The sequence below is a fragment of the Vidua macroura genome, chromosome 3, assembly GCF_024509145.1.
Source record: "Vidua macroura isolate BioBank_ID:100142 chromosome 3, ASM2450914v1, whole genome shotgun sequence".
In the NCBI taxonomy this organism is placed as follows: Eukaryota; Metazoa; Chordata; class Aves; order Passeriformes; family Viduidae; genus Vidua; species Vidua macroura.
The window spans coordinates 91,384,676-91,396,820 of record NC_071573.1 but is presented as its reverse complement, the minus strand read 5'-3'; the positions used below and the strand labels follow the sequence as shown (position 1 = coordinate 91,396,820).

The window sequence follows — 12,145 nt, the reverse complement described above, 5'->3', positions numbered from 1 at the left end:
GTGCTGTATAAGTAGCCCTGCTTTGTAGACATGTAGGAAGGGTCCATAGGGAAACTCTGAAATGTCTCTTTTAAATTCTCAGGTGTTTTAAAATGCTCAAGACACAGTATATATGTTAAAAATGTGCTACAATAATTAATTCTTCAAGCAGTTTCTTGGTTAATGAATGAATATAGAACTACAAAAATCCTTCAAAGAAATAAAACTAAAAAATCTTGAGCAGATGTAAATTTGATGCTTGCTGTGTATGTGGGAGAAGTCTGGGGAGGGTAAGGATAGCCTCAGTGGTGCAGAAGGAAAAGGATTTGGGAAGGCTAGCAGCCATATATTCTTAAACTTTTCCTGGAATATTTGCATGTTGATGCTATTTCTCATACCCTGAAAGGCCCATGTGTTCATGCAGATTTTCCTAGGAAGCATCCCTACTGTGCTTTTCTAGTCTGGCTGAGGCTGTTATTTGTGCTAAGGTTGAAAGGATGAATCAAGTACTGGAATATAAGAGGGCAGAGAAGCTGTGCTAAGAAAACAGCATAGTGATGGTGAACACTTTGAAGGTTATTTGGCAATGCAATTTATCTCTGCTTCTTGGTATCAAGTTGTTCAAAAAGCTCATGCACTCATTCTAAGGCTAAAGAAAATAGACTCTTAAGATTTCAACAGTACATGCCTGAGCTTTTGACTTGCTGGCAAAACATGTCTGAAACTCAGTCATGTTCCCTGAGGAATGTTCTGAGATAGATACTCACCTGCTGTGTGTCTGAAGCTACTGCTGGTTCCCTCAGACTCCTCAGGGTTGATTAAATCTTTTCCTGAATTCTCATACCACGGGTGAATTCTGTGAAGACACTGGGTCACTGAAGTATTCTTGCTTGATGACCCTAAAGTTTGGGTAGGGCTCAGGTGCTTTGCATTGAGCAAGTCTTTGCTCTGCATGATGGAAGGAGAGATTCTGCTCTAAGCACAGTCAGAAGTGCCTGTGTGCTGTTTTTTTCCCCACGGCACTTGGACATTCTCTCAGATAAATCCTGAAAGACCCTGTGATTCATAAAGTGCAGTCTCCAAAGACAGAAAGATGTGCTCGAATTTCTGCAGTTCTTTCCTGGTGCCTCGACTGGCACTTCATTTAGCTTCCCTTTCTTCCAAAGGCATGCCCTGTGTTTCAGATACCTGTGAGTTGTCACAGGTTGCTACTCATGCTGCTCATCCCCCAGAGATTTCCTTCAGCGACTCCATCCCCCCTTTTCTTCTTGCACAACCCCTGGAGCCCAAATTCTTAAAGCTTAGAGCCCTGCTATCCCGAGTTCATTAAAATATTAATGGCTTTTCTTGTTCTGTAGCTTCTTCTAGACAGGAGGGGCAATGCATAAAGTTTCTGTAGTTAATTTATATGTAGTTCTGTAGTTAATTTAGCATGCTGATATTCAGGATTATGTATACTATGCATGTATGCTGTGTTCTTGCAGACGTGGTTCAATCCTTTTTAGTATCCCTCTTCTCAAGAAAGGGTATTGTTTGCCTTTGACAAATATTAAATCTTCCAAGCTCCACTGATGTGTTTTTGTCATGATATTGCATGTTCCTTAAAATGCCCTGAAGGTATTAATTTAACTGTATTCTTATTCGAAAGAAATTTCTATCCTGTACACTTTCTCTTAACAGGTGTGCTGTGGAAGACAGGTTTAAAGTTCCACCTTTCACAGCCATTGACAAATTGTTTCATTCAGCTCTTTTAGTGTAAAAAAAAAATCACTTTGAGCTAGGATAGTAGGAATTATAGGCACTGGAGTGGTTTTCCTATCCTTCCCAGCTTCAGGAGTGCCATTTGAACCATCCTGCTGTCCACCCCTTTTTCTGATGCAGGCTGACCCCATTGCTTTTATAGGAGAGGAGCTTCTTGCACTGCTGTGTCTACTTGTGAGTTGCTGTCTGTTGGTGATCAAAGCCTGGCAGGTTTTTCTGCTGCTCCTCTTGCTTCCATTGAATGTGTATACCAAGGACTTGGTCATGCAAGCCCATAGCATTGGTAGTTGCTCTGTGCTGGCAGTTTTGCACTGACTGTCTGTAGTGACTTTCCAGCTGGCAGCAGGCAAGGGGACTCAGATGGTGTGGTCTTCTGTGGGAGTGGTCTGTAGCCTTGCAGTTTGGTGTTATGTCCAAGCCCCGAGACTCAAGACTGTGGAAAAGATGCAAGTGTGAATGCAGTGGGAGAATCAAACTGTTTTTTACCTTATTGGTAGATAGATTATTCCTGTTCTGTTTGCTGATTCAGCTCTCGGTGGAGCTGAGATCTGTTACTTTGTGAACTGAGGAGTGATGGGTTTTGCTGTGACATCTACTGAGGAAATCTGTGTGTGGGCACATCTTGTTAAGCTATATTTGGCTCTACATGATGCTTGATAGCAAAATCTCAACATGATTCTTTACTATGATAACCAATAAGAATAATACTGTTTGTTTAATGTGTACAATTCATATTTCATACTCACCTTAGAGATGAATTCTGGGTACATGATATATTAGTTGCTACCTATTTTTGCAGTTTCTGGTTAAACTGAGCTTATGGCTGTATTGATAGTGTGGTTGTTCAGGACACAAGTCTTGAAACATGAAGATGTTCTCATTTCAAAATCCTCTCTACACAGTTGCCATATGCTGTCATTTATATGAAAATAATTACAGATTTAACCAAAGGTAAATATGCTACTTTAGGATTACTGTAACAGTAGAGATGGTTCCTCACAAGCACGTCAATAATCACTACACTGTGGGAGGAAAGGCTATATTGCTGCTATGCATGGTCTGAGCAGCGTCCAGGACTTTGGAAGTCAATCTCTAGAAGATCAGTATCCCAAGTGCTCCATTATCCTTATTGTTAAGTTCTCCTTGCTTCCAAAATGGATCACAGTTGCAAATTTAGAAACTTATATGTTGTTTTGTCTTTAGCTCTCAGAGAGCTTGGAGAACTCTACAACAGTGATATTTAACTGTCCTTCTTTCAGCTGCAGGCAATTTGATATTTCTGCTTTTTATTTGAAGTGTTTATTCTTTTTAGTCACTTTACAACCCAATTGAAAGTCTCTTTAGAGATCTTGGTCATCCTCAGGACACCACATGCATTGTGTGATAGGTAAATTTTATTCAACAAGTAATTAGAGGGCCAGGTGAGTAGGCAGAAGCTTTCCTGCAGAGCATCCATCAGTCCGTCTTGCTGAAGTGGGGTGTAGAATCTTTGCTTTGCTGTCTGAGACTCAGCTCACTTGTTTGTATCAGTGCCTGCACATCAGTGCTTTCCCTTTTTAATTCAGCCACCTGCTCTCCAAGGTATGCTTGTCATCTGTACTGCAGGATCCTTCCCTTCTGCCCACAAAGAGAGGAAGTGTTCCCTTTTTCCTCTCCCCCACTGAAAACAGGATAACCAGTATTTTTTTCAAACTAGATATTCTGACGTAGGAAAGGCTTGAACACTTGTTTTGGTTCAGCCTGAGCTGGTGATCCAGCTATTTTTTTTTTTTTTATTTTTTTTTTTTTTTTTTTTTTTTACAATGAAGAGATAAGCTAAGTAGGGAGAAGCACTTTTGAGTCTTCTGATCTTGTCCAGCAGCCTCACATGGACTCTGCTCTCTTGTCTGGCAGCTGCTGCTGTTGCTTTGTGCTCTTGCCTGGAGTCTGGCTGTCCATCTCTGCTGCATTTCCACAGCATCTGAGTAGAGACTTCCTCCATGAAATCCTCTTCTTCTCTGCCTGCCACCAGCTGCCTTTACATGAATGTGCTGATACAGGTCTGGTGGCAAGTAGCAAAACCTAGAATGCTAAGAAATAGATGGGAATTGATGCTTTCTTGCTCAGTGGACAAGGAAAAAACCCCAAGCCAGCAATCTGTGTTGGAAGGCAGTATAGTTGACAAATGCATTTATTTTGTTAACATATGCAACTGCTGGATGTTGCTTGTTTGCCTTCTGAACTGATTTGTGTCCAAGTGAGTGCTTACAGACAAACAAGAATTGCTCTCCTACTCCTGCATGGACATGTCTTACCTGATACAAGAAAGCATCCTGTGAATGCAGTTGCTGCAACCCTGGTGTGTACACCTGAAAGTGATGGAACACCCCTCCAGAGGCTGTTGTGTTCTGTATGGTGGTAGAGTAACTTAAGCTTCAGTCTGCATGTGAATAGTAACTGGATTTTGGTTTTGTGGGGATTTTGGGGATTTTTTTTTTTTGTGCTAATGAAAGCAAAGCAGGCTTGGAGATAAGAGAAATTTTTTCTCTTTTAGATGGTTGCTTGCTAACAGTTGTATTGCATGTTTGAGTTTTGATGTTGGGGTTGGGGTTTTTTTAACACGTTTAATTTCTTGTGACATACCTTTTCTTTGTATTATCTCCTGTTTCTCCCTTGAGGTTAGTTTAAAATTTGTGCTTAAAAACATCATCACTTTAATGTCTTACACATGAGGTTTAGGGATCGATGTAGAGGAGCATATTAGGGAAGAAAGAATCACCTACTGCAAATTACTTTTGGACTCTGGAGCTCTGCAGAGTGCCTCAGACGTGTAGAAATTCTTACTTACTTTGAAAAAGTGATGTTAGAGTGAATCTGATTTGTGAATCTGTGTTGCTATAATTGATTTGATGTCAGTAGGTTGGAGGAAGAGGAGAGCTTTATATGCAGCAGGAGAAGTAAGGCGAGAAATTACTGGACCATGTCCTTGCGCAGGGCTTCTCATCAAGGAGAAGGAAGAAGCAGCAAGTGCTGACTGTGATTGAGAAAGAGAAGATAAATGAAATCTTATGATAGAATAATTTAATTAGAGAAGTTTAGAAGATGTTATTTTTAAATGGATTCCAGAAAAGTGGATTTTTCCATCATGGCATGTTCTGCCAGATTTAACTGTTCTTTCTGATGAGACTTTGCTAATGTACTTATGTGTGCATTGAGCAATAGTGCCTTCATACAAATTCAAAGGAGAGCTATGGAGAGGAGCAGGCCAAGTTGGAGGAACCTTAGGCCTGCCTCAAGTGTCAGCTAGAGTGTTAAACATCAGACAGTACATATAGGAGTGACATAAAATAAAGACTTAATTTTCTGGATAATCTAGATTAGAGATCATAAAATGGTAGTCTGCAGACAAAAGTTGTTAATTCTTGTATTCACAGATTTGCTTGGGTTTTGGTTTCTATTTTATTGAGAATGTAAGATGACATGACAATGAAGTTACTGAAGAATTAATCTGGAATAAATATGGAACTTTGCTGTTAAAACACTTAAAACACTTTCTCTCATCCACAGCTTTGTAGGTAGAATACTAGTTTTCACATTTTTTACCCTTACTTCTCAGACTAAAAGTATTTAACTCTTATCCTTAAGGTCCAAGGTGGAAATTCTTATAAAAATATGTCCATTAACTCTTCTGTTTAACTCTTGACTGGCATGTATAAGTAAAAGATAGAATACATAGATTTGTTGTCAAACTTCGGCTCTTCCACTTAATTCACCTGGAACTATTGTTTCTTTGTGATCTGGTCTTCTAGCTCTCCCCTCTCTCCCACCTTTCTTTATTCCTTCTATTTCAAATTTACTGCTCCTGATCTCTGTTCCTGCTGCTTACTGCAGCTGAGAAGGATAGTCTCTTGAATTACAACATGCTATCTATTCAAAAATCCAGCTTGTTCTTAGGTCCCTGCACAGTTTTCTTTCAAGTAACATGTCGAATATAAATGTATGTGTGACATACTGTTTTGTGAGGACTTTGTCCCTGGTGCTCCTGTTGTTTTGAAAAGGGATGTTTCCAGAAGCAGTGAGGAGGAGAAGTGAGACGTCTCTTCAGTTTCCTGTTAATTATTCAGTAAGGGATTTACTTGAGAAAACGCAACCTGAACCTGTTGGTGAATTTTCCTTAAAGCTTTAAAGACAGGTCTTGAAAGAGTTTTATCTCTTGTATTGTTGTTTATCCTCAGCCTCAGAGTCTGAAGATGAAAATGTTACAACCTGTTCAAGAACCACTTAATCTCAACAGACTTTGCAAGAACCACGTGACTCTTGTGTCACATTGTGCCCCAAAACCTATAGCACTTCATTGAAAGAGGTTGATTATTTTGACTTCAGGGCTAGTAGCAGAGCCTCCTGGTTTAAAAAAAAAAAGGAAACCTGTCTGATGAATGTGAATGTTGTGATCTTAGTATGGAAATGGAGGAAGAGGATGAGTAACCTTCCTCCATCCCTTCCCCCTGCAAGATCAGACCCTTGGGAGCTGCATTTGGCTGCTTTTGGGAGAGTAAATAGACGTGGTAGGGACATCTGTGACACAGCAGCCTGCTCAGCTGGGCTTTCTAGCTGGAGAGCCCTTCAAAAAGACAAACAAATGCTTGCAGCACAAATTCCCACTTGAAAGGTATTTGACAAAGTGGGCAGTTTCCTTCCATGTTTAGTAGAGGGAGGAGAGAAGGAGAGCAGGGCTGGAAAACTGAGTTTTTCCAAGGGCAGGCTTCTCAGAGATCCCTCTAGAAGGTGGGTGGCACAGAGGAACATCCCTGGAAGTGAAAATAGAACCTTAAGGCTCCTAAATCATTTGATTGTTGCAGTCCTTAATGCTTCAATGGGCCTTTTGTGTGTGTTGGGTGTATGTGTAAATACCATAGTTGATAATGTATATTATATATGTGAAAAGAGGAGGATGAAAAATAGTCTGTGTATTGAATTGGATGGATGAGACCTGGTTTGCTGCTGGTTATCTCTCCTGAGGGATAATGCTGCATGGATTCACAGCCTTTGAGTCTAGAATGGGCTTCCTTGGGTATAAATTTGGTGTAAACTAATCAGCTGCTGAATTACTACTAGTTGCCAAGCAGTTAAAGGTGTTCTGTTGTATGTAAAAATGCTGTATATACATCTTGGTGGACTTTCCTCTATGACCAGGTAAATCAGGTCTGTTCAGCTGATCTTGGCTGGGGTGTATGCAGTGTGTCAGCTCCAGTGCTTCTAACACACAGTGCTCTGTGTTGCCTTCATAGCTGGAAAATATGATTGCATCCAGCAGTTGCTCCCTGAAGGACTCTTGAGCGCAGTAGACTCTCCCTGAGGAATATGGGGCATCTCTCATATCTGAGAATTCAGCAAAGTTCTTGCAAAAATATTTTTTTTTACTTTTACTCTTTTACTCAAGAGTCGCTGTTTGAGTAGCTCTGGTTTGGCAGCCCTGTCACAGCCTAGGACTTTCCTGGCCATTGCTGCTGTGTTATTGATTAGGTGTTGGAAATGATGTTCAATGTTGCAGGATGTACAAGGGATGCTGGCTGTAGTGTAGCCTTTGTCTAGATGCAATATTATTCTTGAAATTTAATACAGAATGCTGGACAGATGTCCCATACAAAAATTTTATCAGTTTAAAAACAACCCTCCCAGCCATTAGAGGAAGAAAAGTGGGGGAATGTGGATTGAGTGATGTAACTGTTGTAAAGACCTTCAAAAAAAAAAAAAAAAAAAGGGGGGGGGGGTAGGGAGGAGGAAAGGATTATCATCAATCAGAAGGAATTTTAGAATTTCCTTATCTAGGCAGTACAGAATTCCCTAGTGTCAAACTTACTTCTAAAGTTACTTGTACAGGGCTTGCTAAATTGTTAGCAAATACTTGTGCAAACTCTAACAATAAACATATAAACATCTGATGAGATGTTGGATGGAGAAGGGGACACATGCCCTCTTGTATACATGATTGCTGAGCTTGATTTTGATCCACTGCTGCTGCCACAACTTCCTTTCTGCTGTCAGTGTATCTGTACTGTCACACGTCACAGGGCTTATGTTTGGTTTATGGCTTTATTATTAGCAGTGCTGCACAATCTGCATGCCAGAACATCTGGGGCATCGTGTAAATGCAGAGCATTCATCAGAGTGTAGCATTAGAAGAATCCTAGATATTTAAGTAGGATTTGAGCTGGTTATCTAGCAGTGGCAAGAAAAGTATTGAACCTTACTGTTGCTGATATTGGCAGGTATATACATGTTAATGTCTGTAACAAAATCGAGTACTCAACACTAATGGTGAAAGGTTCTTAATTCATCAGGAGACACAAGGACTTCTTTATATATTTTAATATCCTCTGCTGCATTCCAGTTGATTATGTCAGTGGTTTTATTATGTACCATAATCTTCTCTGCTACAATTATCACTCAATTTTTTTGTGAGATAGTAAAATGTGCCTCTTCTCTTCTGAATTCATTTATCCAATGCAATGTTGCACTAGTCTTCACACGTAGCGATAAAGTATCTTAACTTGTGTTTTGCTTGAGAAATCTTTTTAAGATGCTTGGCAATGAAAATGAGTTACTTTTTAACCTTTTTGAATTCAGTAAGTGTATAATGATCCTTGCTTCAGTGAGCTGCACTGAATTTTTGTCCATCCTTTTGTCTGGATAAGGAGAGGAGAGAAACGAATAGTGAAAAAGAATCAAGCGAGGGGGAGGAAAATACACTTTACAAAATCAGAGAATGGGTAATACTGGAAAGGATCATAGTGGATCATTGATCCAACCTCCCTGCTCAAGCAGGGATTATCCTAGACCACATTGCACAGGATTGTGTCCAGCTGATTCTTGAATATTTCCAGGAAGAAGACTCCACAAGCTCTCTGGGCAATCTGTTTCAGTGCTTTGGTCACCTGCACAGAAAGATGTTTTTCCTTATAGTCAGGTGGAACTTCCTGTGCATCAGTTTCCATCCATTGCCTTTTGTCCTATTGCTTGGCACCACCAAGAAGAGCCTGGAATCATCCTCTTGACACCTTCCCTTCAGATACTTGTAGACATTGATAAGTTCCCCTCTCGGTTATCTCTTCTTGAGGTGAGCTGGCCCAGGTCCCTCAGCCTTTCTTGGTAAGACAGGTGTTCCTATCCTTTAATCATCTTTGTTGCCCTCTGTTGGAGCTGTTTCAGGAGCTGCCTGTCTTACACTGGGGAGCCCAGAATGCAACACAACTCTCCAGGTGTGGATTCACAGTTCAGTGAGTTCTCTGTCCCCTTCACTGGCCATTCATTCAGTCTGCACCTACTGCGTTTCCCTACAAGGTTATTGTGGAAGACAGCGTCAAAAGCCTTGCTAAAGTCCAAAGAGACAATATCCATTGCTCTTTCCTCATCCATCCAGATTCATTGTGGAAAGCCATAAATTTCATCAGGTGTGAATCCATGCTGACTATTCCTGATCACCTTCTTGTCATCCATTTGGAGGGATTGAGGTGAAGCTGGCAGGCCAGCAGTTCCTTGGGGCCTCCTTCTTGCTTTTTTTGTAGACTGGGCTGACATTTGCTTTTGTCCAGTCCTCAGACACTTCTCTTCATCCCCATGACCTTTCAGAGATGATCATGAGTGGCCAAGCCATGGAGTCCACCAACTCCCTCAGCACGTGTGAACGTGCACCAACAGGGCTCTTGCATGTGTGGAAGTCAAGTCTGCCTAGGTGTTCTCTAACCCAATGCCTCTTGACCATGGAAAAGTCTTCCTTCCAATATTGCTTTACCCTGGTCTCCTGGGACAGAGACTATGGGAAAAAAAAAAAACCCCAAAAATAAAATTTCTCTTGTTTTTGGTGTGTCTGTTTGCATTTCTTATTGAAGAGTTTTGCTCATGTAGTGACTTCATAGTCTGGGAAAGCACATTTTATTTGCAGAACAGATTCAGTAATTTGCAAATGCATCCAAACTATATGCAGTACCTATATGTATTATTGCAAATGGTATCTTATATATATTGGAGTAAATTTTTCCTTACCTTGGATAATTGTTGGCTTTTACAGATAGTATCTAAGACTGTTATAACAGAAAAAGCATGTCAAAATAGTTTTGCTGAGAAGGCATATTTTCTGGGTTTTGTAGTACATCACACAGAAGTACAAGAGAAACTATTTGCAGTATGGCAGTGAAAGTATATTTTGGTGGAGGAAATCAGTAGCATGATTAGTTTTAGAAACTTCTGCATTGAGGATTTATCTTCTGCTTTATATGTTACATTTTTCTATGTATATATTTTTTTCCCCAAACAAATTAGGGTAGTTATTTTTACTTCAGCTTTACTTTTTGTTGTTTGCTTGTTGGTTTGTTTTTAATCAGTGAGAATGATTGTCATGCTAAAGCGTGTATCTCTGTGTGAAAGAGTTGTGTGTGTACATAAATGTATTTTAAAGTTTGTGGATGCTGGCTTGGTTGCAAAGAAATAAGTAATTCTCAGTCCTGAGAAGCTTTGAAATAGAGATGTCCTTTTCAGAACATTTCCAGCTAATTCCCAAGGAAGAATAGCATGAAGACTAGATAGTGGATGACACATTCTTTACTTGCTGTTGGTTAGCCAAGTTCAGTGTCAGTATTTGTTGTTGTTGTAATGCAACATAAAAGTTCCAGTGTCTATTTGACTAGATTTAGATGAGATTTTAGGAAGAAATTCACTGCTGTGAGGGTGATGAGGCACTGGAAAAGGTTACCCAGATAAGCTGTGGATGCTCCATTCCTGGAAGTCTTCAAGGCCCGGTTGGATGGGGCTTTGAGCAACTGTGTCTAGTGGAAGGTGTTCCTGCCCGTGGCAAGGGGGTGGGACTAGGTGATGCTTTTGGTGCTTTCCAACTCAAACCATTCTGTTCTAAGTTTGTTCCATTTTGTTCTAAGTTTGGAAGCATTCCAAATAGATGCTTTTGGTGAGATTACCTGGCAAGACATGAACCTGGTGAGCAGGTCTTTCCTCTTTTCCACCCTTCTTTCTCCATCACATCTCTTTTGGGGAGAAAATCTGAAGAAAATGCATAGGTAGTCAATTCTGAGTTACTCAGCTAGGTAGGAAAATAACTAATTTCCATATTTTTTTTCAATGTATTTAGATCATACGTGGCTGGTGAGGTCAGTGGAAATAGCCGAAAACTTTGAAACAGAAGTCTGACCTTTACTTAAAATGTTACCTTTTTAAAATTACTTTCAAAATCAATCATAAAGATTAATTTTGACATTCAGGGAAAGAAAAGATTTGTTTAATTGTTGCTGGATCTCAGTGACAGTAAACAGGTACTTAATCAGAAGACTCACAGCCTATTTGTGGATATTCAGTGTGCTGTAAGAGTGCCAGAAGACAATTTTATTTCTAAGACATACTTGACTTGAGTAGATATATGTGCTGTATTGAGGTTCCTTGAAAAAAACCCCACTTTTTTCATGTACAAACATCTCTGTTTACTTCCTGGCAATCTGAAATGGTGTAGTAGCACTTATTTGTAACCCCATGGTGTAAATATAATTTTCGAATTACTTGGCTATGGTGTAAGGGAGGATGTTTCTGCTCCATGAGTGTATGTTACATGTGGAGAGACATGCACATTCTCTTCTTTCTTCCACTGTTTTCCTTTCCCGTGTTCTTTCTTCCACTACAGAATGTGGGCATGTATTGATCAATTCACCAGAGGTTCAGATTATAATTAGCTCTTTAGGACAGCCCTAGCATATCGGTTGTCTGATTCTTTTGATGGGCAGAGTCCGATAAAGATCAGTCCAAGGACAGGTTAGTATTAGGAAGATGAACATGGAGCAGGAGGGGAAAATGGAGTGTGAAAAAGCACAAAATGAGTCTGCTTCTATAGTTCTCTAATTGGACAGGGAACAATCTTGCATGTTGAAATGTCTTGAAAGATACCAAGATAACTCCTTGCAGTAGTGAGTTACTGTCATTAAGCAATAATTTCAATGCAGTTGCAGTACAGTTGCTGACATTTTTTTTCCTTTTTTTCTTTCTTCTGCAGATATTCCTGAAATACCAGAAAGCATCTCATTCTGCAGAGCACTACAGGTAGCAGATTTCAGTGGCAATCCACTGACTAGGTAACTTTACCTTCTTCTTAGTACATGACATACAAGAATTGCAATCTTGCTGTAACAATTACAATTTTAAATAAGCCCTTAAAAACTGTGACCTAGACTCTGTGTAATATTGTCAGCAGTATTTGTTTCTGTCAGGGACTGCAGCAAAAATTCAGATTAAAAAAGTGATGTGCATCTCTCTTTGGGTGGGGATTAAATTTGTTAGCCAACCAGAAAAATCTGATTTGGTAAATCTGATTGTCTATAAAATTATTTTCATTCCTTTTCTTAAATGCATAGGAAAACCATGTTCATACTTG

General features: G+C 39.9%; 1 protein-coding gene across 1 annotated transcript in view; it reads left to right on the top strand.

Moving 5' to 3' along the window:
• The window catches only part of LRRC1 (leucine rich repeat containing 1), a 70,163-nt gene that overhangs the window by 18,012 nt on the left and 40,006 nt on the right, over window positions 1–12,145 (top strand). Inside the window, exon 3 of the mRNA XM_053973755.1 lies at window positions 11,768–11,846. Within this exon, the coding sequence (XP_053829730.1) occupies window positions 11,768–11,846 (79 nt within the window). The remainder of the gene's footprint in view (window positions 1–11,767; window positions 11,847–12,145) is intronic.